The sequence below is a fragment of the Scardinius erythrophthalmus genome, assembly GCF_964197995.2.
Source record: "Scardinius erythrophthalmus genome assembly, chromosome: 5".
Lineage (NCBI taxonomy): Eukaryota > Metazoa > Chordata > Actinopteri > Cypriniformes > Leuciscidae > Scardinius > Scardinius erythrophthalmus.
In genome coordinates this window covers 13,684,482-13,710,743 of record NC_138225.1, presented here as the reverse complement: position 1 = coordinate 13,710,743, position 26,262 = coordinate 13,684,482, and the positions used below count along the sequence as shown (strand labels likewise).

General features: G+C 36.2%; 2 protein-coding genes across 15 annotated transcripts in view; both read left to right on the top strand.

Annotated features, from left to right (window-relative positions):
• Positions 1-1,089: 1,089 nt before the first annotated feature.
• Positions 1,090-17,742, top strand: LOC308690242 (protein transport protein Sec24C). The gene is made up of 21 exons (XM_081364598.1): positions 1,090-1,137; positions 1,432-1,684; positions 1,791-1,870; positions 3,759-3,827; positions 3,904-4,015; positions 5,587-5,714; positions 5,914-6,049; positions 6,140-6,243; positions 7,025-7,137; positions 7,273-7,464; positions 7,554-7,647; positions 7,757-7,861; positions 7,962-8,129; positions 9,472-9,568; positions 9,877-10,025; positions 10,595-10,733; positions 12,063-12,184; positions 12,578-12,757; positions 13,813-14,010; positions 16,654-16,743; positions 16,992-17,742. Exons 2-21 carry the CDS (start codon positions 1,453-1,455, stop codon positions 17,127-17,129), a joined length of 2,646 nt encoding a protein of 881 aa, XP_081220724.1. The 5' UTR covers positions 1,090-1,137; positions 1,432-1,452; the 3' UTR covers positions 17,130-17,742.
• A 1,981-nt stretch (positions 17,743-19,723) lies between these two features.
• The window catches only part of camk2b1 (calcium/calmodulin-dependent protein kinase (CaM kinase) II beta 1), a 65,506-nt gene continuing 58,967 nt past the window's right edge, over positions 19,724-26,262 (top strand). For 8 of the 14 annotated variants that reach the window (XM_081366512.1, XM_081366517.1, XM_081366513.1 and 5 more), the window contains exons 1-2: positions 19,739-19,983; positions 24,920-25,014. In XM_081366512.1, coding sequence (XP_081222638.1) covers positions 19,922-19,983; positions 24,920-25,014 — 157 coding nt within the window. In that variant the 5' untranslated portion in view covers positions 19,739-19,921. Of the gene's footprint in view, positions 19,984-24,919; positions 25,015-26,262 lie in introns of all 14 variants that reach the window. The other 6 variants (XM_081366518.1, XM_081366520.1, XM_081366521.1 and 3 more) reach the window with 1 other exon arrangement.

Sequence of the window (26,262 nt, the reverse complement as noted above, 5' to 3'; positions counted from 1 at the left end):
CAGAGGAACACTGTTCATATAGGAAACTGTACACTGTTTACTTCTCTAACACAAGCCATTAGTTTGCTTGCACACTAACCACATGTATACAGTATAATAAACCAAAGGTATTTATTTATTTATTTATTCACTTTTTCTTGTTTTCACACAATTCATAACAGAAAAGTTAAGGAATACTGAAGGGATAGAAAAAAAAAAAAAAAGAGAATAGGGTAGAGGGTGAAATGAGTTCCTGGGTCATTAAAGAGTTAACGCTGTATGTGTGCATACAGTACGCTGTATTAGGAGCTGTAGGCCTATTCATCCTAAATAAAACCATTATGTAAACACAATGGTTGTGTTGTGTATTTACAAACTTTTAAAGGATTTAAGTTTATCTGGAAGAATTCAGGTTCATCTGGAGATAAAAAAAATAGTCATTTGAAAAAATGAGCTGATATAATCAAGCCATTGTGCTGGGTTCTGTAATATATTTAAACAGCAGATGAATTAAAAACAATATGAATGTTTTTAACCAAATTTTAGAGTGCATACAAATTTTTACTCACTTTTCATCACTGAACTTAAATAAACAACATAAATCTGTTGGACCGTTTGTAGATTTGTGGATTCAGTGAAACATTTGATTGATGTTGATCATATTCATTTTAGTAAAAATTCTGAATACATTTTACACCGTGTAAAGTAAATTAAATTGTGTTTTCATAAGTATTTTCAGTCCTTATTTGTCACTGGCCCATTTAGGGCTTATACAAATCAATGGGAAGTCCACTTTGATGATTGGTGGCGCAGTCCTGCCACCTTGAGGGGATAATGATGATATTGCAACGACAATTTAGATGAGAGACGGACAGAATTCACTGTCCGCGTAGGACATACTGAATACGGTATGCTTTTAGTGCGGATGACAAAGGGCCTCTTAAACTACTGAAATGTTAATTATGTTTCTATGCGTTTTGAGATTTCTACCATCTAAGCAGTGACGAAACTGAAGACAAACATTAATGTGAGCTGAAGGTAACCCAGGCGACCGACTTCTGTTCTGCATCAGTACCCGTATTTCCGTATTAAAACTGGCTATCTCCCTCAATTACAGGGCGACTCGTGCTGAAATCTCCTAACCTGACGCATAACACGGTAAATTTCCATTTTCTCAGTACCCAGCAATCAAATAAATAGGTAAGTGTTTGAATACGAGCGACGGGGGAGGAGCACATTCATACTGGTGTGATGCGGACGATCAGCTGATCACTGTTTGACATGGCTGATACAGCATGTAAATTGACCGAATCTGTATATCTATATAAATATATTATCCAAATCTGTATATCTATATTTTTTGACAGGCTTGCAATTGCGTCATGCATACATACTGCAGTTTAGGTCTTAATCTGGGATGTTCTTGAAACCGAATGGCTTTGCTCTATAAAGGTTGGCTGAATTGGTCATGGAATGGAGGTTCCTGCAGTAAACCAGAGTTTTACCCATCCACCACCGCAGCCATGGGCCGGACAGAGCCACAGGACCCCAACCATGCCTCCAGCCAGCTGTCCACCTCCTCCATATCACTACCCAGATCACCGGAGTGCAGCAATGAGCGTGACCCCGATGGCCAATACAACAGTTACCACAGGCCATCGGCCTCAGTCACTGTACTGGGACCCCTCACAGCAAAGCCACCAGGGTACCCCTAATAGACCCTCGATTTTTAATATATTTATTTTTTAATATATATATATAATTATCTTTTTTTTTAAATTTCAACAATTTTTGGTCTTCTCTTGTCACAGATGCGTTTAAGCCTGTTCCTGAGATCACCAATATGACGACTCAAGGGATGCCACAGAGAAGCTACTCAGAGTCATTACCAGTGAGAGCATGACAATGTAGGGGAGATCGGGGGATATTGTACCACTTTATTTATTTTATTTTTATTTTATTATAATTTATTCATAACTCGCAAAGTAATTCAAATATTCTACTCATTATACTTTATATTATACAGTATATATAATTTCTTTCAAAAAAATTGAATATGCTGATTTGAACAGTTGAGCTGCTTAATATTTTTTTGGAACCTGTGATACTTTTTCCGGATGAATTTCAAGATACTTTTTTAGAATAATATGCATTCAAACTAAATTTATCACTGTAATTCTACATTGTATTATTTTTTTTTAAATGGATTAAATTCTTCTTAGTAAAATATGTTGGACGGTGTGTTTAACTAGATGCTTTTAAGAAATATTAACATGTATTTTTAGATAATTACATATTGTAAAATATAAGAGAAAAACTAATTTATTTAAAATCTTGTAATGTTTCTACTAGGGCTGTCAAATTTAGCGCGTTAATAACGCGTTAACGCAAAATCATATTAACGGCACTAATTTTTTTAACGGACGATTAACGCAGCGCGTATTTTCTGTTTGACCCGTGGCCCAAAACCTAGTTGGAGAAATGCAGATACACAGTGTTGGCAACTTAGCCACATTGCAGACCCCTTTAGCGATTTTTTTTTCCCTTCAACAAAGCGCCCAAACCTTATTTAGTTTCTGAGAATATACCGGTACCGCCGGTACTGCTCTCCCAGCACGCGCGCGCGCCTCTCTCTCTCTCGCTCTCTCTCTCTCTCTCTCTCTCTGCGTCTCACGCGGAGGAGCAGCGCTTTAATTCAGTTAAACACAGATATTATGTTGCTTCTCTAATTTTACAATTATAGCCGAAATCAGAGCACGGATATTGTCTTTAGCTTATGTGTATTTGATTTCACCAGACGACGGCTCGATTATCAGAATTTTTGTGCAGATTAACGTCTTGGAAGGGAGAGCTGGTTATGTTTATTTGGTCGCGTTTCAGTCACCATTTCAAATTCATTCCGTTGTTTGACAACAGAAACAGTAAAATATACGTTTTATTGAGAATGTATTGAGAATTTAGCTTCATCAAAATGGGAACAGAGAGAGACAAACTACAATGTAATAATAAATGCTAAATGTACATTTTTGCATTTTCAGAAGAGCTGCCCTGTCATGCAAAAATCTAAACATGTTTGTGTTAGTAAATTGCTCAGTGCAAAGAAAGAGAAGTAATGGGAACCTGGTATTTCTTTTTTCTTTCTACATGTGTCTAATAGACATGAACAAGTTCTTTGAAAAACATCTATGACCTTTGAAACATGTCTCGTCTTCATGCTATATTGACTATGGTTTCAATAATAAACATACATTTGCATAAAGCATCTATATTTATCAATGCCCACGTTGATTAGAGTATTACAAACTTGAAAAGTATTAATTTAAGGTATATTTAGAACAAATAAAAAATGTGCGATTAAATGCGATTAATCGCGAGTTAACTCATGACAACCATGCGATTAATCGCGATTAAAAATTTTAATCGATTGACAGCCCTAGTTTCTACCAGTGACAGTGTAAGCATCTGCCTTAACTTTTATCACAAATTTAGTGCTTAAATAAAAATATATTAATTTTAAAAAAGGCATCACAACACAGATAGCATAAGAACATTTCTAGAAATCAAATGAAATCACTTTAATACCTCAGTTTGAAAAAGAAAAGTTTCACAATCAAACTTTTTCCCCGAATGGCTGAACAGTGTGAACAGTATAGCTTGTATGTGGTTGAGGATATTTAGTATTACATTTGCACTGTTTTAATTGTCTCAGTCTCCTCAATTATAGAAGCATATGTACTGAAATTCCTGAAGGATCACTTTCTTTTCCTTTCTTTTGTCAGATGAGTCCAGTGTCAAATTCTAAGACGGAGTCTCGGTACGGCCTGGATCCTCAGCTTCTACCCAGTGTGGTAAATGAACTGTCCTCCTTATTCAGTGATGCTTCCATCAAGACAGCTCATCAAGACATGTCTCCTAAATGTACAGGTCCAGGTGATTAACGAGGACAAGATCCAGTGGGAAGGGAAAGTGTTTGTTTCAGAGTCCAAATCTTCAGTTCCTCCTCTCTCCTCAACACAATGCACCTTGGAGGACAGAGGTACCATCACTCCTGCCAAATTTATCCACATCTTTTGACTTCCTTCCCAAATTCGCATAAAAAATAAATGTGATGCATCTGGTTTCTTTTCTTATCACAACAGCTTTGTTGTACCTTTGTCGACATTATATTGACTTTAACTTACTTTCAGACAATGATGGAGCCAGACACACAAAGGTAAAAAAAAATATTGACAGCTGTTGCTCCTATAAACAAACATTCTTATCTCAAACACAGATGCTGTTTTTCAATCTCATAAATACAGCAGCACATTAATGATGGAGTCCTGCTGACACTAGGACAAACACACAATATGCTTTCCATTTCCATCACAGCTCTACTGTTCTTTTTTAAATTAGGCTATTTTTTAAAAGTTATGAGTGAAATAATTATTTCTATGATTAAATCCTTATAATATTAATTAGCTGTTTAGTATAATCATTATTAGATTAATGAAGAATAGTAATAATAATAATAATAATTATTATTATTATTATTAAATACTACTATTACTGTCACGATCCACACATAGGAAACAGAGAGAAGATCCAATTGCAGTATGTATCTTTTAATGAGGGTAATCCGTTACTCAGAAACAGTCCATGCAGGGGTCAAAACCAAGATAGCAATCCAACATAAATAGACACAAGAAAACAGGCAAGAACAGAACTCGGAAGTGGCGTGATAATTACAACAAGGACTCCGTAACACATACTAAAACAGACAGGGTTATATACACAGGAAATGACAACGCTAATGGGGAATTGGCTGAGTGCAATGATTAATGACAAGGGACAGCTGAGTGCAATGATGAGACAAGGATCGTGGGGAATGTAGTTCAAAACGTGACAGACACCGTGAGGAAGGAGGACATCTAGTGGACACCTGGAGAACACAACCTGACACCGTGACAATTACTACTACTAATACCAATTTTAATCATTAATCATTAAATACAGCTTTGTATTGTTACAGTGTCAGTAGTTTATGAACAATGTTCAGTCTTTTTCCATGTTTCTTGCACCGAGATATCTTGTTTATTTCAGCAAATGTCCTATGCCCTGTCAGAGCCAATAGCCTAATGGCAGCGCTCCGACATGTACAGTGCAATTGCACTTTGGGCGACCCAGGTTTGTCCCAGGCTAGTGGTCCTTTCACAATCCTGCCCCCCTCTTTCTCCCACTTCGCCTCCTGTCCTCTCTCCAACTGCTATCTGAATGAAGGCAAAAATGCCAAAAATAAATCTTTATCAGGGCTTTTGTGAAATCGACACATTTCTTTTTATCCCTACTCACGGACAGCCGGATTTAGCCCAGTGCATTATGGGTGTTTAAGTGCCCTTTTTCCACAGCTCTTTTTCTCTGTTTTCTCTAGTCATGAAGCACCAATTTAAAGAAAAAAAGTTTCACCTTTATACGGCATAAATGGCAAAATAGGCAAAAATTGTTAGAATACTGTACATGGTTACTTTTTAAAAACTACTTATTAACAAAACCTTAGGTTGTTATAAGTAAAAACAAGATTTTAATATTGTACAACACAGTGTATACTCTTTTTTTTTTGCTTCACAGGTAATGCAACATCTCGTTTTATCCGCTGTACGACCTACAGCTTCCCTGTGGAGGCGCAGTCAGCTCAGAAGAGTCATCTCCCGCTGGGTGCAATCGTGTGTCCGCTTGCCAGGCCTGAGAGAGGAGAAGTATGTATGGAAAAACAAACAAACAGAAAACATGTATTTAGGGGTGTTCAAAATTAAAAAGCTATCCTAAAGAAAATGTCACTTTTATTTGTCTTGTTTGGTTTGGGTTGGTTTGAGTCATGTTGTCACATCCACATGGTCCTCAGTCATTTAAATATGAACTACTCTTTTACATGTGTTTTGTGAATGTTTTCCACAGCGTGATGTGCCAGTGTGTGAGGCAGGAGATTGTGTTAAGGGCTGTGTGCACTGCGGGGCCTTCATGAGCCCTGCTATGAGCTGGCAGGACTGCGGGCAAAGATTCTACTGTCCTTTCTGTGACAAACTCACCGAAGGTATGTGTTGTTTGACCTACAGTCATTCTCAGGTTAAAGCTGTGCACATATGTGCTGCCATCTTGGCTCAAACATGTGTTTTTCTCATAGTGTCATGGCGTTTCTATCAGCCCACTAATCAGGGCCGCCGTGTTGACTGGGAAAAAAAACCTGAGCTCAGTCTTGGCTCATACGAGATCCTGGAGAAACAGACGGTCAGGAATGGATTTGTTATTTCTTCTCTGTTACGTTCTACTTTGATTGTAATTTATTGTATTGTACCATGTTACTGATTTTGCTGTGTTACACATCAGTATTTGAATGTTGTCGTGATCTCACACAAAGGAAAGGATATTTTGTAACAGGAGTTCAAAAAGTCATGGTCAGGATTAATACAAACAACTAGTTCAAAGCATGATCATGTTTTATATAAAATATACAGTCAATAAGATTTTTTTTTTTTTTTTAAAGAAATTAATACATTTATTCGGCAAAGACGCATTAAATTGACATTTATAACATTACAAAAGATTTCTATTTGAAATGAATCCTGTTCCTGTGAACTTTCTAAATACTCCTGAAAAAAAGTATGGTTTCCTCAAAAATATTAAGCAGCAGAACTGTTATACAACTGCAGCACTGATTGAGCACCAAATCAGCATATCAGAATGATTTCTGAAGGATCATGTGACGCTGAGACTGGAGTAATGATGCTGAGAATTCATCTTTGCCATCATAGGAATAAATTACATTTTAAAATATATTAAAACAAAGCAGTTATTTTAAATTGTGATCATATTTCACAATATTACTGTTTTTATTGTAATTTTTAATAAACAAATGCAGCCTGCGTGAGCATAAGAGACTCAAAAACATTTTTTTAAAATATCTTACCGACCTCAGACTTTTGAACAGTAATGCACATACAAATTTCAGTTTTTATCTGACAGATCCAGACAGATTTTTTCTTAGTTCATCATTTTCACTTCTAAACAGGGCAAAGCTGCTGTGTTGCTGATGGCGATAGATATTTCTGCCAGTGCAATGAGAACGGGACAGCTAGACCACATTTGTCAGCAGATTAGTTCTCAATTGCAAGCTTTAAATGGGTAAGGGACATTAACATTTACAATTTTCACCATGTAGTCCAGTAGTTTAAAATCTAGTCCCTCTTTACATTTTCATTTACATTTAAACTCATTATGGAAGTAATATGACATGTGAATTTTGTCTCATTGTTTTAGACCTGATGAAACTGACCAATCAGATCTTCGAGTGGGGTTGATGACCTATGACAGCCGGATCCATCTGTATAACCTGAGCCCAGCTCTGTCCCGCCCCCACATGATGGTCATCACTGACTGTGAGGAGCTGGAACTTCCTGTGGTGGAGGGCCTTCTGGTGCCACTGAAAGACTGCATACACATAGCTGAGAGGTTTTCACATAGCAGTTGTTCTACCAATAAAATGTAATGTTAATACAAAAGTCAAACGTTTAAAAAAATAACACCTTCTTCTTGGACAGAGTTCTACAGGAAATTGTGCTTTTCAGTCCTGAATTGGAAAACAGATCCAGCTCACAAGAGCTTCCTGTTTCTGCAGGACTGAAGATTCTTCAGGTAAGAGCCTTAACATGATTCTTAAATACATGCACATGCCCTTGCTGGAAGATTCAGTGTTGTTGCAGCAAATGTTGTTTTATTAATCTCTTATCTCTCATTTCAATAGGCTTCAGGGTCTCCTGGCAAATTATTGATATTTCATTCCTCACCTTTTTCTGAAGGCACAACTCAGAAAAGCTCCTCTGGATTCTTCAGCTCTAGTAAAGTGAAGGTGAATTAAAGAACATGCAATTATTTTTTGTCTATATCGTTAGTTTTGAGGTTTATCAAATAGTGTTTTCTTTCTCTGCTTGTTCTTGGTTTCATATTAGTCCATTTTCCAAGGACCAGATTCTTCGACTTCGTTGGCTAAAGAGTGTGTCAATCAAGGCTGCAGCGTGCACATGTTTGTGTTCTCCCATCAAGAAGTAGGCGGAGCTTGGCCAGGGCACATCCCCTTTCTCACAGGGGGTGGGCTCATCTGCTATGACAGTCTACAGGTAATAAATGCCATGTGCACTTTGTTGACATCAACTACACCCTTGTGACCTATTATGTCAGAAGAAGCTTGTCTGAAAACCTTAGAGCCCAATTACTCTAAAACTGCTGCACAGAATTGAAATTTCCAAACAACCCAATGGCTGCCTCGAGAATTAGCCTGGAATGTCATAATGGTTGGTACTTGTTACAAATCTCTGCTGCTAATTCAAAGTGTTTGTAGAGTCCAATTAACTGGAAGAAGGTGTGCCGCTAGGGTTTCTGGGCTCCATAGTATACTGCTCCAAGAGGACAATTAGTGCAATTAGTGTACTGTAGGATTGAATGAAAAATGCCTGCCAAATGACAAGTAAACAGATAATACAGATTTAAGATTCACTGGAAATGTGTAGAATCATCAAGCTCTTTGCTACATCCTAGTTATCTTTCATTATAGTATTTTTTTATACTGTATATAGTGTATAGTATACAGTATTATACTCTCGTTTATTATAGTTCCTGTTTAACTATTAGTGACCTGTCAGATATATTTTGTGTGATGTGATATTTTTACATTGTTATATATTCTGTTATTTCTTTTTTCTCATAAACAAATTCAGTATTCATGTTCAGGTTTTCTAAAACATTTACAGTATGTGTTTTTGACTTTTGACTTTCACATTTAAATGTGAGAGTGAATCCTTAAAATTATAATTCTATGTATGTATGGAATAAAGGAGTCAATCCCAAGGCTGGATTTATTAAAATACAGTAAAAACTGAAATGTTATCACAATTCTTTTTTTTATTATTATTATAATTTTTTTAGAAAGAAGGAAACGTTTCTTATTATTATTAATGTTGTGCTGCTTAATATTTTTTTGTGGAAACCATGAAAACATGATGGGGTTTTTTAAGGATTTTTTTTGGATGAATAGAAAGTCCATAAATCTCTTACTGAACTATGTAATGCATCCTGTCTGAATAAAAGTATTTGTTTATTTTTTACATGAATCTTACTGACCCTAAACTTAAAAACGGTTGTGTAAGTGTACCTCTATTTCTGTAACTTTCTAGTAACAACTTATCAGTGACTAAAAGAGTGTGGCATCACTGTGTTAGCAACTAGTCATTCAGTTTGGTTCTATACACTATGCAGATTTATTGTAGTTACAGTTATCACCACCTGAATTTTTCTAGAGTGACATTTTCATGGTCAGAATGCCGTTGGCACTCCTGTAAATAACTTAACTGTGTGAAGAGAACACGATTAATCAGAAGAGTAGTGACAACCGTATTTAATGCAGTGTGAACATGCCCAAACTGTGTCATTTCATAAATCTTTTCATGTACTTTTCTTTTGCAGCCAGAGATGGAACAGGAACGTTTCCGAACTGATCTGAGCAGATGTGTGAACGTGCAGATGGCCTTCAAAGTTCAACTCAGAGTTTTTGTCAGTAAAGGTAATCAAAGGGGCATTTGATAGAATCTAGATACCCAGATTCCAGAGGGGAACTGTGACCAAATTGGACTTTTAACCAACTAAATGTAATTTAGACTGTAGTTTAATGTACTTTTTTAATGTAATCAATATAATATTAGACATAGAGCATACTGTATATATATATGGGTCCTGGTCTATATAAAACATTACATTGTATCCAATCATTTGAATACTTGAGAATCACTTTGATTGTAACATGAATTCATTGCATGAATTCCAGATGTAGCTGGTGGGTCTATTAGCATCTAAATCGCTATTTCTCTGCAGAGATGCGCATATCTGGTTGCTATGGCTCCATCATCGCCGGTCCCGACTCCTGCTGTGTTTCCATAGCAGCGTTTGATTGCTGCACAGCTCTGGCATTTGAGTTCACTCACAACAAATCTTTGGATGAAACAAGGGGTGTAGCCATACAGGTTGGATTGATGGAATGTCATTGGATAAATCATATGGTGTTTTCACACTTGGCCATTTTTAGTCTGAGCGCAGTTTGCGTGATTTTTGGCCCATATGTGAACACTCCAAATGATCTCAGACTCCTTAAAACCGAACCGAACTGAGACCATCTCGGGAGGTAGTCTGAGTACAGTTCGCTTTCAGATGACGGTACGGTTTGCTAAAAATGTCCATTGTGAACACAAATCAGTCCTGGCTCACTTGATTTTTCCATTCGCGAATTCCAATGTAGTTTCTAGTTTGATTATCGGATGCCTCCGTACAAATTCGCTGTTCATTATGGCTGCTGCTTCTGGCAGATCTCTATTATTTTAAAATTATTAATTCACAACGTACACTTCAACAGCTTCCAAACTGTGTAAGAGAGACAAACTGCGTTCAGACGCCTGAAAAGGACAAGTGTGAAAACATCCTTAATATGTTATACATATCTGAGAGTAATGGATATGATAAATAATTTGGTGTGTTGTTCAACTGTTATATTTATTGTTATTCATTTGTTTAATTCCCTTCTCCTCTGCTGGTGTAGTTTGTGCTGTCATACATAAATTCCTCTGGAGAGAACAGGACTCGGATACACACCGTAATTCTGTCTGCTTCCCATCAACTGCTGGATACCTTTAGAAGCAGCCAAGCTGAGACGCTCCTCACATTCTACTGCAAGAAAAGTATAAAAACAGTGTTTGCTGTGACTAATCTGCCTACAAAATTCTTAAAGTCCCCCTGTAATCAATCATTTTATTCCTTAAAACTCATCTTTGATCACCAAAATTATATATTTAAATGTTTTTTCCTGTGAAAAAAAAGTATTCATGTCTTAAAATAGCTTGAGTGTAACTCTACACCCTTGCTTCATTTAATATACGTGGATCAATAAATATGCAAATTAGGCCCGCCTCCACTCACTCACACCAGCTCAGAGATCCACTCGGCCAACTTTAGTCAAGTTACTGTAGTAATGCTGCACAATGATATCGCTCTTTACAATGTCAGACACATAACAGTAAATCATATAATTAGCCTTTTGCTTGACTGTGTTATCAAACAGCTAATTATGTGTTGCTAATGTTTCACAAACCATGTGACAGAGACACAAACCAAGTCAGACAGTATCCTTAGAAACGCTTTGAACAACTCAGAACGTCAGTGGAGAAGGGCATATAATTCATTATAACACCATAATATATATCATATACATAAACATTGCTAAAAGTACCCGATTTTTCTTTTCATCAGAAACATAAACTGGGATAATCTGGCTTCTCTTGAGACTCCACTGCTTTGCAGCAGTTAATATTATGCTAAAGCCCAGGTTACAAGGTATTTACATATAAACAACATGATTTTCACCACAGGGGGTCTTTAAAATCTATTTACCTACTTTATATAATATCATATCCTATCATTTTTATTTTTTTAAGAAATAATACTTTAATTCAGCAAGGATGCATTAAATTGAAAGCCGTGACAAAAGGCATTTATAATGTTACAAAAGATTCATACTTTGTTCATTAAAAAAATCTTGAAAAAAATATATCACAGTTTCCACAAAAATGTTAAGCAGCACAACTGTTTTCAACATTGATAATAATAATAAATGTTTCTTGAGCAGCAAATCAGCATATAAGAATGATTTCTGAAGATTCATGTGACACTGAAGACTATGTAGTAACGATGCTGAAAATTCAGCTTTACAGGAATAAATTACATTTTAAAATATATTAAAATGCAATAGTTATTTTAAATTGTAATAATATTTCACAATATTATAGTTTTTACTGTATTTTTTTGATCAAATGAAACATTGAAAAATCTTACCAACCCAAACTTTTGAACAGAAGTGTATAAATAATACATAATACATGAATATTGTATAGAAATTCACTTATAAATAATTAGCCATGTGTAATCAGTTTTTTTTTTTTTCACCGAGCCTAGTCTTCTTGATTATAATTGAATTTTGTTAACTTTATTTTGTCAATGTGTGTGTGAGTCAGTGTATTCGTTAGCACTGGAGATCCCACTGCAGTCCCTGCGGGAGGAGTTACAGACGGAGGTTACTGAGATGTTGGCTTGCTTTAGGAAGCACAGCTGTACTTCCTCTGTGTCCCCAGGACAGGTTAGTTATTCACATATTTCACATATTATCTCTTTCATAAGTTACTGGACCAGCACACGCTTTTAATCATTCGCTTTTAATCTTTTATCATACACTTTCAGATTGAGCAATCATTTTTGTTAAATATAAAACCATGATACGTGATTCCAATAAAAAAATAAATAAAAAAAAAATTAATACAGTTTGAGGAGATGAGATCAGAGATGAGATTGAGTCTTCAATACTGTTATAATATATATTCTGATCTCAATTAACTTTACTATTCGTTAGCCTTATTACTGGTGCAGGCACAGATAATATTACTGAGAAGCCATTCTAAGTGAATCCTATTTCATTTGGATAATGAAGTCTTGAATGTCATTCTCATCTCTCTGTGTGTCTTTTTTCTGTCAGCTGGTGCTTCCTCAGTTTCTGAAAGCCGTACCTGCCTACATTAACAGTCTGCGCAAGAGTGAAGTGCTGCTGCCTGGGCTGCGTAGCTCTGTACATCAGCGTCTACAACTGCGTAGCCTCATTGTCTCCATGGACACGCGGAGCACTGCTTCTCAGTTCTACCCACTTATTCTGCCTTTGGTGAGAGACAGACATCTAGAACATTCTGTTCATCCAAATTAGTCAGTGAAATGAGACCTGTCTGTAAGAATTTGTAATTCTCAGTTGGATTGTTATGCACATGGTGGGATTTAGAGATGTCACATTCTTCATGGCATTAGCAATAAATGCATCTACTGTACTCTCCCTCTCTCTCTATTTATAGCATTTTTTGCTTATTATGTCAAGATTTCTGGCACCAACGACATTTTTAATTGGTTATGCACAATATATTACTACCTTTTTAATGTTAACTGATATTATAGATTTATTTTGTAATTTATCAGTATAACTTATCAATATATGATCAATATTGGATTTATATCAGCCAATATTAAATATTTAATTGTGCTTAATGCTTATTTTTACTTTTAGATTTCCTTTGCCTGTCATCTAATGCTCACCTTAAAGGTGCAGTAAGCAATTTCTGAGAAACGCTTTTGAAAGTAGATCGGGACGAACACCACAACACACTTGTAGCCAATCAGCAGTAGAGGGTGTGTCCACTTATGATGGGGGAGGAGAGAGAGTGAGCAAGAGGGAGATTTGAAGAGAGACTGTAGAAAGAGAGATGGCTGAGAGACATTACAAAAGAGAAAAGATCCGTACACACTCAAACGGCTAATATTGCCCACAACCCATTGCGCGTTGGACGAGAATTCGAATAAGGGCTACAAAGTGTTTAAAAACTGCAAACACGGCGGATATGCGAGTCCGTAGAGAGTTGAGAGGTTCAGATAAAGGGGTTTGTGTGATTTAATATTCAGTATCGAACATGACGAAAACTGTACCTATAAGAGCACTTTTTGTAAAACACTTCTATAAAAAATGGTCTTGTTGGGCTGAAATGGGAGCTTTGTGCCATGAAAGTTTGTCTGCATAGAGTACCTGTCAAAAGTTTTCTGAAGTACACCAAACTTAAAAAAAGCAATGTCAAATTTAAATCCAAAACAAACTTCCACCTAAAATATTGATGCTTTCACTCCTGATGCATGATAACGCCAAAGTCTCTGTGTTTTCTCTTCTCACCCCTGCAGTCTGTCTCTGCTGATAATGCCAACATGCCATCATTAGGGGAAGCCGTGCGCTGCACTGTCTCTAGTCTGGATCCAGGGGGTCTGTATCTGATCTACTGCCCACTGGCACTGCTCCTTTGGGTGGGCAGCTGTGTGCCTCCTCTTACTCTTCTACAGCTTTTCAACACCAACTCCTTCTCCTACCTCACATCTGGAGAGGTGAGACAAGGACACGTTGAGTTGGCGTTTACATTTGCATTTATTCATTTAACAGACTTTGTTCAAATTGACTGATGGATAAAATGAAGCAATTCGTCTGGGGGAGAATCTGAATCAGTATTTCTTGCTCATCAAGGCTGCATTTGTCTGATTAAAAAAAAACAGTAAAAACAGTAATATTGTGAAATATTATTACGATGTAAAATAATAGTTTTTATTATATTTTAAAATGATATTTATTCCTGTGATGGCAAAGCTGAATTTTCAGCATCATAACTCCAGTCTTCAGTGTCACATGATCCTTCAGAAATCATTCTAATGTGCTGATTTGCTGCTCAAAAAACATTTTTTATTATTATCAGTTTTGAAAACAGTATAGATTTTTTTTCAGAATTTTTTGATGAATAGAAAGTTCAAAAGAACAGCATTTATTTGAAATGGAAATCTTTTGAAGCATTATAAATGTATTTATTTTCAATTTCAATATTGTATTTATTAATCAATTAAATGCATCCTTGCTGAATAAAAGTATAATTTCTTAAAAAATTATTGGATATGATATTATATAAAGTAGAATAGATTTGAATAGATTTTAAAGACCCTCTGTGGTGAAAATCATGTTTTTAACGTTGTTTATATGTAAATACCTTGCAACCTGGGCTTTAGCATAATATTAAATGCTGCAAAGCAGTGGAGTCTCAAGAGAAGCCAGATTATCCCGGTTTATTTTTCTGATGAAATGAAAAATCGGGTACTTTTAGCAATGTAGCTGGGAAATGATGTAAATGATGTATATTATGGTGTTATGATGAACTATATGCCTTTCTCTACCTTTTAAAAATGATATATCTTACTGACCCTAAACTTTTACACGGTTGGGTGTAATGTTGATTTTGCTGATATTAAGTGAAAATCAATTCACTTAAATAGTTTACTTTGTGTGACACATTTTTTAAAGTCAAAATATATATAATCTCTAAAGTAGAAAAAAAATTGGTAACACTTTACAATAAGGTTCATTAGTTAACATTAGTTAATTACCTTAGTTAACATGAGCTAAGAATGAACAATACTTCTTCAGCATTTATTAATCTTAGTTAATATTAATTTCAACATTTACTAATATGTTATTAAAATCAATATTTGTTAACATTAATTAATGCACGGTGAGCTAACATGAACAAACAATGACCAGCTGGATTTTTATTAACTAACATTTACAAAGATGAATAAATACTGTAAGCAATTTATTGCTCATTGTTATCATTAGTTAATACATTAAAGCTCCAATATGTAAAAAAATTTGACCACAAGAGGGCACAGTTTCCAACAATAACAAAGGCGAAGCTTGATGATGCTATGAAGAAGGTGACGATGGGAGATGTAGTTTTTAATGCGTTTTCACCATCTAGCGATGTATCTAAAAGGAATTAATGAATCATGATCACGGATGAGGTAATTTATTCGTTTTTGTATTACCTGTATGTCTGATCGTATTATTTTATGTCATCATAATTAATGAACTGCAAGGAACGTGAAATGTTATGCTATATTATCCCGTTACAACTTACAGCTATTTGTCATTAATTCATATCTATTAAAATCATCTTTACTGTAACTATTACGTTAAAAATTTATTTGCTTACCTGTCTCTCAATACACTCGTGAGAGCAGAGTCTCTGTCAAGTCCAAGATTGTTGCGCAGCTCTCTCCATCTCGAAAACGCCTGGCCGATATTTATCCGGGTTTTATTCCTCCGTTTGTCACACAGTCTGCGTGTATCCGAATATGGACGCTTTCGTTTTGTTAGCACTTCAATACTCGCCAAAGAGTAATCGTGATCCATAACAGCTATAACCATACTGTCTATGGCAATAACATAGAGGGCAATAACGCTATAACCACCACTTCCGCATTTGACCATGTGACATTCCGGTGTGGTGGAATATCGAGCCCGATCTCACGGGAAAACGTACAAATTCTACGAGGTGGCTTATTCGTACGAATTCATACGACCTGGCTCGTACGAATTAGTACGATTTTTGCAAAATCGTACATATTTTACGAATTGGCCAATTCGTGTGAATTCATACGAATGACCTACCCGTGACCCCGCCCCTAAACCTACCCATCACGTGGGTTTAGACAAATCGTACAAATTCGTACGAGCTAGATCGTACGAATTAGTACGAATTAGCCAACTTTTTATCATTCGTACGAATTCGTACGAATTGGTCGTGAGATAGCGTTGGTCCACACTGGAAAAAAAGGATAGTGCGGACATTGCTTCACTGAGAGGCGACATTTCTTTTCCGGGAAGGACAGTTATTTAAAATCGGAATTTCTCTGAAATAAAAAATCTTTGGAGACTTTTAAGATATTGTAAGTACACCACTGGAGGAAATATATCACACTGTGCAAGTTATTTTTGGAAATTTTATTACAAAATTGTTACATATTGGAGCTTTAACTAATTTTAACTACAGAACCTTAGAGTGTTACAAAAAAAAGTGTAATAATTTAACAAGAATTTAAAGTGGTTTTAGGTGGAGTACAGCATGTCTCGCCGCAGGACACACTTGTGATTTTGAGTGCTCTGACTTCACTTTAGTGTTGTGTGTGTGTGTCGTGTGTTCTCTGTAGATCAATCTTCCAGTGCTTGAGAACTCCCTCTCCGTCAGCACCAGAGCTCTCATATGCTCTCTGCAGTCCTCGGCAGCTGTTACTCTCCAGGTGAATGACTCACACCCCTCATTTGCAGAATGTTTCATTCAGGAACTGACAGGATGTGGACACAGAATTAACTTATTGCGACAAAAAAATCGGCACAGCTAAAACCACAGTAGGCCTATTGGGTCAAACAGTTTTTCCTTCCACTTTCAATTGTGGTATTGAAATATTTTTTATTGTGTTCGTAGTTGATTTATATTATTGTATATAGTTTATATAGATTCTATATAAGTGTGTTTGTTTGTGTTCAGCTGAAATTGGTGCGCGAGAGCTGTGAGGAGGAGTCTCTGCAGCGCCTCCTGGTGGAGGACAAGAGTCCTAACGGTGGAGCTTCATACGCCGATTTCCTTTTTCATCTTCATGTCAATGCATTGCGTCTTATTGTTTGACAGTCTCTTCTTATAGCCAAGGCTGTCTTGGAATATTTGTAAAGCATTTTGTGATAGTTCAGCTCCACTGCTACCTTTGTAGCCATTGCTGTCTTCAAACATTTACCTCTGAAATACTTATTTTTTGAGTTTAGTAAAGTCACATTCAATGTGACCAGGAGAAACACAGAATACTAAGATTAGTCCTTTAATTTTCAAGGGCTCAGAATGACTGAATACTGTTCTATTCAGAATATTGTTCTATACTCCTATCAAAGACTCAGTGATTAATTAATCTGTATTTGAAGTGTGGTTTATTATTTATATTTATTATTTATAAATGTTAATTTGCTCTTGCGTCATGAATTTTACACTCTGTATTGAATTCATGAATTTTCCCAACTGGCGGTGAGTTAGAGTGTACATATTAATATTTTAAGCAATAATGTATTCATTGAATTTTTGGTTTCGTTGCAGCTCAATATTTAATTTTTGATAATGTCATTGATATTTTTCAATGGGCCATCAGCATGTGATCATAACATTACAGTTTTAACCATTTATTTGTTTTGTATGAAGAAAATACTTTTCTCTCCAAAAATGAATAAATAAGTGTAAATTTGTGCTTGGCTCTGAATCATTCTCGGCTGAATCTCTTTAGCATTGATCTTCTTTCCAATGTATGTTCTTGTGAATTTCTGCTCCTCCTCCACAGAGAGCTGAAAAAGAGCTAGAAACACTCATAATGAGTCAGATACCAAATCTAATTAGTATAATTGGGGTTAATGATGTTGACATTGAGCTGTACATGAAATATCCGAGTGGGCGTCCATGTTCGTTATCTAATGGTTGAAAATACACACACACACACATCCAAATGAGCATGTGTGATGGGTAAACATGATGGAACCATTAGCCAAAAAATTATTTTAATGCATCTGACCATTTTAATAATAATAATAAAAACAGTTTCCAAATAGAACGAGTAGAATTGAAGGCACACGATGATGACTTTGTGTATTGCATTTACATGTGAAAGATCAGAAAAAGCATGTCAGTCAACACCCATTCAAAATAATAGCCTACCCTGTGGAAAAAGTATTTACATTTATCCTTGTGCATGTAAAAGACCGCATTTAATCCGACCTATCATGCACATAAAATGAATAATAATATTACATTTTATTTGTATAGTGCCTTACATAGTGAAGTGCTTAACAAATTACAACAGAATAAATAAAATACAATTAAAACAATAATATACAGTATACGTATATATTTCGAAACGCTAAATAGGCCTACATTTGCAAGTATTTAATATTTTATTTTCGTCTATCTTCGGTGCCTTATTTGATTTCAGGACACTATCACGATTACGTAAGAGCTCATCGACATACAAATAGCCCCCCTCATGGTTTGTCCCTATTTGGAGTTACAATAACAGTAAAGCAGTAGCGCGCCCACGCACGCCAGTTCTGCTGTCCGCCGACAGGTGGCGAGAGTGAGTCAACTGTCAGCGCGCTCTCGCGGTCTATTTTGAAGGCAGGCGATTGGAGCACAGCGCGGGGGTGAGGACGCCCGTTGTCCAATAGAATATGTCTGCAGCCTGCAAGACTTCAAGTTACGCCCACTTCAAGTCACGCCCCTTAAATTCACGCCCCCTTCAAGTTACGCCCCCTTCAAGTTGTTCACTGTATTTTTCGACTTGAAGCAGCGCTTGCATAGACCGGTCGGTGTATGATATCAAAGTACCGCGAGAGCAATTAGAGCGAACAGACCGTACTGTATGCTTTTGAATCGCTCTCGCACGAGTTTAACATTAAACTGAACATACTAGAGTTGATTAAACTGACTCTTAGATGTTCAAGAACAGAAATGCTTATTTTGGTATCCAGTAAAGCAAGCTGCAATCTGCATTAGGGCCAGGGTACTGATAATGTATTTGAAATGTATTGTTTTCTTTCTCTCTTTCTTTATTTATTTTTTTATTTTTATAAAATAAATAATTTTAAACATCTTATTGTATGCCTGCTTTGCTGATCTTTTGACTGATATCAACACTCAACAGCACTAATGAACAGCTAAATGCACCACTGACAAACAAATCGTATGATACTTTTGAGACAAATGAACAACACCCATAACAAAATCTTTTAATTGAAAGGCAACACAATGAGGGTTAAAGGACAAAATGAGGAATCGTCACTCAAAAGCACCACAGCTGCACAAAAAATAAAGAGGAAACTGTCGTAAACTGGTATAGAAAACAATAAATTAGGCGACATCTATGCGTTTACATCTATTAGGTGACATCTTAGCCAAGCATTTACATTTTAATAATGGAAAGTGACCACTCCAGGGCGATCTGTGGGACACTCAGCGAGACACAGATTGACCAGCTCAAAGTTCCACACGCTTTGCTCTGCTCTTGCTGCAGTGTAAAAAGCGGCAATATGACTTAAACACTTCGATTTACACGGTTATCTCGGGAAAATATTCTTACCGTTGTCTCTAAACGAGCTGGCATCTTGCCTACAACATCTCGTTTTGAGTTTGACATATCGTGTGGTTCTGTGTGATTTGGACAACTTCAAGTTACGCCCACTTCCTGCCCCTCTCTTGCAGTCCGCAGACAGACCCATCTCCCGCTGTCAGCATACACGCTACCCTACACACCATTAACCTGTCATTTCAAGACATATCAGGCTTTTTTTTTGAGCGCAATATCGAGGTGAATATCCCGGACGCTCCAGCTCGCCTAATCTAGGACATTTTTAATTCTTAAAGCGTGTCCGAGTCCGTGACGGGAAGACATGGCCACGACTACATGTACGCGCTTCACGGATGAATATCAGCTGTACGAGGAGCTGGGCAAGTGAGTATCACGCGGTGAACGATTGTGCATGTGTAGAAGTGTCCTGCACGAAGGTTGCATGGTGATATTTTTGAGGCTGGGAGAGCAAACCGACAGCAGACTCGAGGCGTGGTGGTGCCCCGATAAACGTGCTGTCACAGAGGGAGGAGATAGATACAAGCAAGTCCTGCCAAGATCCGCTGACCTGACCACCACTCAGACCCTTTAATATGAGTTCAAAACAACAGATGCAATAAATGTTGATTAAGTTAGCGCAGTAGCCTCACAAGCTGATGTTTCATGTTCAAATGTAAAAGTAAAAATGCACGTAGCCTACAGTACATGTCTGTTTGCGCTGGGTTGTATTTGACATGTCTAAGTTACTTAATTAACATGATTCTTTATCTGCTGTGAACTAATCGTTGCTTTTCAAGGAATCGGTTGAGTCGATTCAGAAAACCAGTCAACTATTTTGTTCACGAATCTGATTGAATCCGAGACGTTCTCAATATCGGCAATTCCAGTGAACCATCACTTTACATCATTAACTGGCTAGCAAAACTATCAACAAATGAAACGTTCTGGCATTGTTTTTGCGACTTGGCTGTGTGTCATGTTTACCAATACATGCAGAAGCAGATTCGAAAATGACATTTTATTCAAGCATTTTCAGCCAAGATTACTAATTAAAGGGATAGCTCACCCTAAAGTGAAGAGACATGAGCGCTTTATATGATGAACAGACTGAATTTAGGCTTTTATTCACATATAAACATTTATAATCACACACATCAGTTATGGAAAACGGAAACTGTTTGCTTGACATGTGAGAGCCAATGAGGTTCATTCTCGCGTGTTAGAGCTTCCACAAGAACCAATGAAGTTTGTTCTTGCGCGTCAAGCATGTTTTATTGAGCTTCTGTTTATGTCCTGATCAATGTTTATATGTGAATACAAGCCTAAATTAAAACTGTTCATCATATAAAGCGATCGAGTCTCTTCAGAAAATTTGGACTAAACCGCTAAATTCATACGGATTAGTTTTAGAATCTCTTTATGAACTTTTTGAAGCGTCAGTTTCAGTTGAGTAACTGTCTAGCTATCAAAAACATTTGTGTTCCAAAGATGAACGGAAGTCTTAAGGGTCGGCGTATGACGTAGGACGTAGCGTAGGAAGCGTCGTGATGTAGAACTCAATATCCTCTTCTCTAATATCAAAATCCTCCAACATTTTCTTTTAAATACACGTTTTTTAAATCGCGGAAATCCTGAGTGGAGTTTTGTTTTGCTCTGCTCTCTGGCTGTGCTGTTGCGTTCGTTCTACGTCACAACGCTTCCTACGCTACGTCCTACGTCATACGCCGGCATCCATCCATATTAACTAAAGAATATACACAATTTACATATACAATATACAATTTAATTTAATCTTACCTTGCATATAGCAGCGGGATTTAGCATTCTACATAAAGCTACCACATAATAACACTAAAACAGCTCACGTTAGCTACAAGTTATCGCAAGAACAGATTTAGATCAGGCATACTACTGGCATACTAATTGGGTCCTCAGCCCGGACCCATCACTATAGAGTGACTTATACAGTGACACACCGGAAGCCAGTTATTTTCATTTATAAAGTTTTAAATATGTATATTTTTACGACAAAACCGCACGGATTACCCTCAGAAGGCCTTCGTTTATTCCCCTGGAGCCGGATGGATTACTTTTGTGAAGGATGCATGCACATTTTTGGGACTTGAAGGAGGTGGACCCCATAACTTGACATTATAGAGCTGGTAAGTCCCGCCCATCCGTAAAACCCCGCTGGACCTCTAGGTTGAAAAATCGTCAATACAAGTGAATGTGAGAAAATAATTATTTTCTGGTCCCGTTTGAATTGTGCCATGAATGTGAACATATGTTGTCTTTGAATTTTTTATATAATTTTTCATGTTACGAGTTTGACAGTATATTGTATGATTCTTTGGCTAGCAGTTGTGGAAAAGACATAACGAGAAAGACTACATGTGGCCTATGTGACGTCACCCCATAACACATTTTCCCTCCACTTGTCAAATCACGGTGCTAATGCTGCGATAATCTATGGAGACAAATCGAGATGCCTGTGTGTTTTGTACCCAAATGTCACCATTCAAACCAAATGGGCTGTTCTTTCTTCAGATTCCAGTCTGGAAGCAGCGAAGAGTTGTAGTCCACAAAGTGCTCTCACAGAAAGTCTAACCGTATCAAACTTCTACCTGCTAAATTGTAGCATTCTTCACACGAAACATTATATTAAAAATTCACAGACAACATATGTTCACATTCATAGCAAAATTCAAACGGGACCAGAAAATAATTAATTTCTCACATTCACTTGCATTGACGATTTTTCAATCTAGAGGTCCAGTGGGGTTAGCAGAAGGGGCGGGACTTACCAGCTCTATAACCACTGAAAGATCTAAGACATTTTCTAAAATAATTGAAAATGTGTTTGTCTGAAAAATGATTGACATATGCATCTCGAACGGCTTGAGGGTGAGTAAATCATGGGTTTAATATTTTTTGGCCGAACTATCCCTTTAAATTAGAATTTTAAGATTGTATACTGCAAATTTATATTTTTTAAATTGCTTTTATGAGCTAAAATACACTATTTTATGAGGTTATTGGTCATGGGCTGCATCAAACTAACAACTAAATTGATTAATGTAATACCGTTATTCATAAAACATTTAAATAGAAGAACATAGTAAGATAATGGCTTTGTTTAAATGTTTTTGCACATGTAATAAATTAATCCACTCTGGAATTTCAAAGAACCGGTTTAAAATAACGATTCTATCTGGCCTAATAAAAAGAAAAAGACTTTCCCATCACTACTATGATGGTCTCTTTCAGATCCACATATTATTATTTATTACACTGTATAAAATGTAGGCTATTCAGAAAATCATTCTTCGTTAGAGGCATCAAAATAGGCTGGTTTAGCAAGAGACGCATATTGTTTATGTGCAGAAATACTTGCTTTAATCTGAGTTTGGACAGCTGCTGGTGCTTTATGTGTGTGTAAGAGCACAACAGCCCAGTTTTGACCATCTCTTTAGTTTAAACTACCCGTTTGTCGACTTTCACAGTTTCAGATATGGGACTGAATTTAGAGGTAATGTTAATCCCCTCTGGGAATCGATATCGCATGAACAATGAGTGAATGGTGAGACGGGAAGAAAAAAGGAACAGCAAGGATGATGAGAGTAGTGATGCTTTCACAGATCTGAAGGGGCAGGAGCATTTGATGAGGGTCTTGTCACCCCTCAGGCCTGAAGTTTAGCAGAAAACAAATTGCATTTTTCTGCTCAAACCAGCGGAAATATGCAGATCGTTGAACATGATCTCTGACAGCACATTGTAGTACAGAATCGCCTGTGACCTGTGTGTTTGCCTTTTTTTTACCCAGTAGCTCCAGTCATCCCAGTAATGCAGAGAGAGGTGGAGGAGGGGCTGGAGTCTTTGGAGTGCCCCCCCCCCCCCCCCCAAAAAAAAAAAACCACACAAACACACATCCAGCCCTTATAAATCACTAAGGGCTTGAACTGGCCTGACAAAAACAGGTTCCATTGAAGAGCACTTTAATGATAACTGTGGCATGTTAAATTCTGCCTAGAGACGACCCCTGACATGATTGGCACTGGTTTTGAAATTTAAAAAAGAAAAGATATCTGATGACTTAAGAATTTTTTTTTTATGCCACCGATGCATTATTCGCGCAAAGACCAGAGAGATATTGAGAAAATAAAGTAAGGGTCAATATTGTGATTATTAAATCCCAAAGGCTGCTATTGAATTAAGTATGTGCTCCACGTTTCAGAGCACTGTGTTCGTGAACAGCTCATGATCCGGTGTTTTCAAGACAAGTAAACATTAAATGCTGCTCCACACAAACTCATCTCTGTAAGCTCTGCGTGTAACCAACCATCTGAAGTTTTCCACCAAAATAAAAAAATTGATGGTTTAACACTTGAAAAGAAATATTAAGTGTTAGTACTGTTAGTTAGTTAATTACTATTAGTATTTTTCTTAAATACTAGAATTTTTAAGTTTACAGTGAAATATAAGTTTAATTAATATTTTTAATTAATATTATTAATTTAATAAATTTAATTAGTAGTAATAATAATAATACAATTATTATTATTACTGACTGAAAATATTAAACAAAATAAGAAATATTACTATTGTAATATAAATATTGAAAATGTATTATTTATTATTATAAGTAGTAGTGGTATTATTATTGTTGTTGTCGTCATTATTGTTATTTAAAATTGCTAGAAAAATTGCAATTAGATTTTGTTCCCCAAATCATTCAGACCTACTATTTGTATTTCATCACGACCCATGTATGATAAACATTGCCATAATAACATCAGTTGAGTGTGATGACATGCACACATCACATCAGTTTGCGTTATTGCGTAAATGTAGATGTTTTTTTAAGGCCCAGATGTTTTTCTCACCATTATGATTTTCTGACTCTGCATAAGTTGTGAGAACTTATCAAGACAAACCTACTGTACTATATTTTATTCATATAAACCCAGTTGAGTATATTTTATTAATACAGGCTGCCAGAATTAGCTCTCGTTTTAGTGACGTCAGCCTTCAAAAGAGTTCGACAGCGTGATGTAAGGACATTTACGATAAATAAATAATCTGCTGTGTTTAACATGGAGGGCCATTATTTTACTCTCTTTGCTTCTGTTTATTCCCTCCTGAAAGGGTAGAAACAAACACTAAACAAGCTGCCAGGGTTTGAGGCGGTCTTTGATGTTTTGCCTTTTAATTTTTATAGAGCAGAAACTTCACTGTCAACACGTAGCATTATTATGGCAGTTCTGCTATTGTACTGTCAGAACCTTATACTTAAATTCTCAATTATGTTTTTTTCCCCCAGGGGAGCTTTTTCAGTGGTGCGACGATGTGTGAAGTTGAGCACAGGCCAAGAATATGCCGCCAAAATCATCAACACCAAAAAACTGTCAGCGAGAGGTGAGTCAATTCCTACAAATTTTCTGAAACATATTGAATGTTTTTCTTAACAGATGAGTATGATGGGTGAATGCAACAGATGGCTTTTAATTTTAGGAACAATTTTACAACTAATATATAGTGTGAATAGGGTTGCAAAGGGGCGAAACTTTCCATGGGAAGATAAGCTGGGGAATTTTGGAAATATTCCAAGTTAGAAACTTTATGGGAATTATGGGAATTTACGGGAATTAATTGGAAATTTGGGATAATTTATACAAACTGTATCAGATATAAAATATATATATATATATATATATATATATATATATATATATATATATATATATATATATATATATATATATATATATATATATATATATATTTTGTTTGGTCGTAAGTAGACGTGCATGCAAATTAATATTTTCTTTTCTTTTTGACTTTGATTTGTTTGTGAGTTCGATTCTGTCATTGACCAACAAAAAAGTATGAATGTTGAATAAGACAATCATACTCCCACAATTTCCATATATTCCCGTTTATTCCCATGGAAAGTTTTTTGCAACCCTAAGTGTGAACATGTAAAACATGGTAATTTAAAGTCACAATATAATGGAAGTTGCAAAATGTCATTGTGACAAACATCTAAGAGAAACAGATTATCGAAAAAGACTTGGTTCCATCCATCAATTTCTATCCTTGACATTTTGCTTAAAAAGTACGAGGTCAACAAAAAATTTGGAATAATAAAATGTGCGTGAATGAATTGTTCACAATATGATTATTGAGATACATTTAGAAAATAGATGATGTATTTCCAATTTTAATGCCAACTTGTGGCAGCACCATATCAAAGACCATAGAATAACACTTAAACATATGCAGTGATGACATTATTTTGTAGTAACATGGGGCCTCATTCACCAACTGTTCTTACAAAGAAACGTTCTTAAACCCCACTTACGCACTTTTTATGAAGAGTCTGACATTCACTAATGTTTTCTTATCTTGGATTTGTTCTTAGCTAAGAACAAAATCTACGCACACTCAAGAGCACTCTTACGCACATTTGAGTGACAACAGTTTGCTCCAAATAATTGGTTACTGCATTTTATTTAATTCTACAGTCGTTTACAATGATAGTATTTTACTGTAATGTATTTCTGATCATTTGTTGAAAAAAAAATCATAGTATGCAAAGAAACACTAACACTGCAATTTACAATTTTAAATCAATTTTAAATCATATGTAATGCCTCGTTTGGC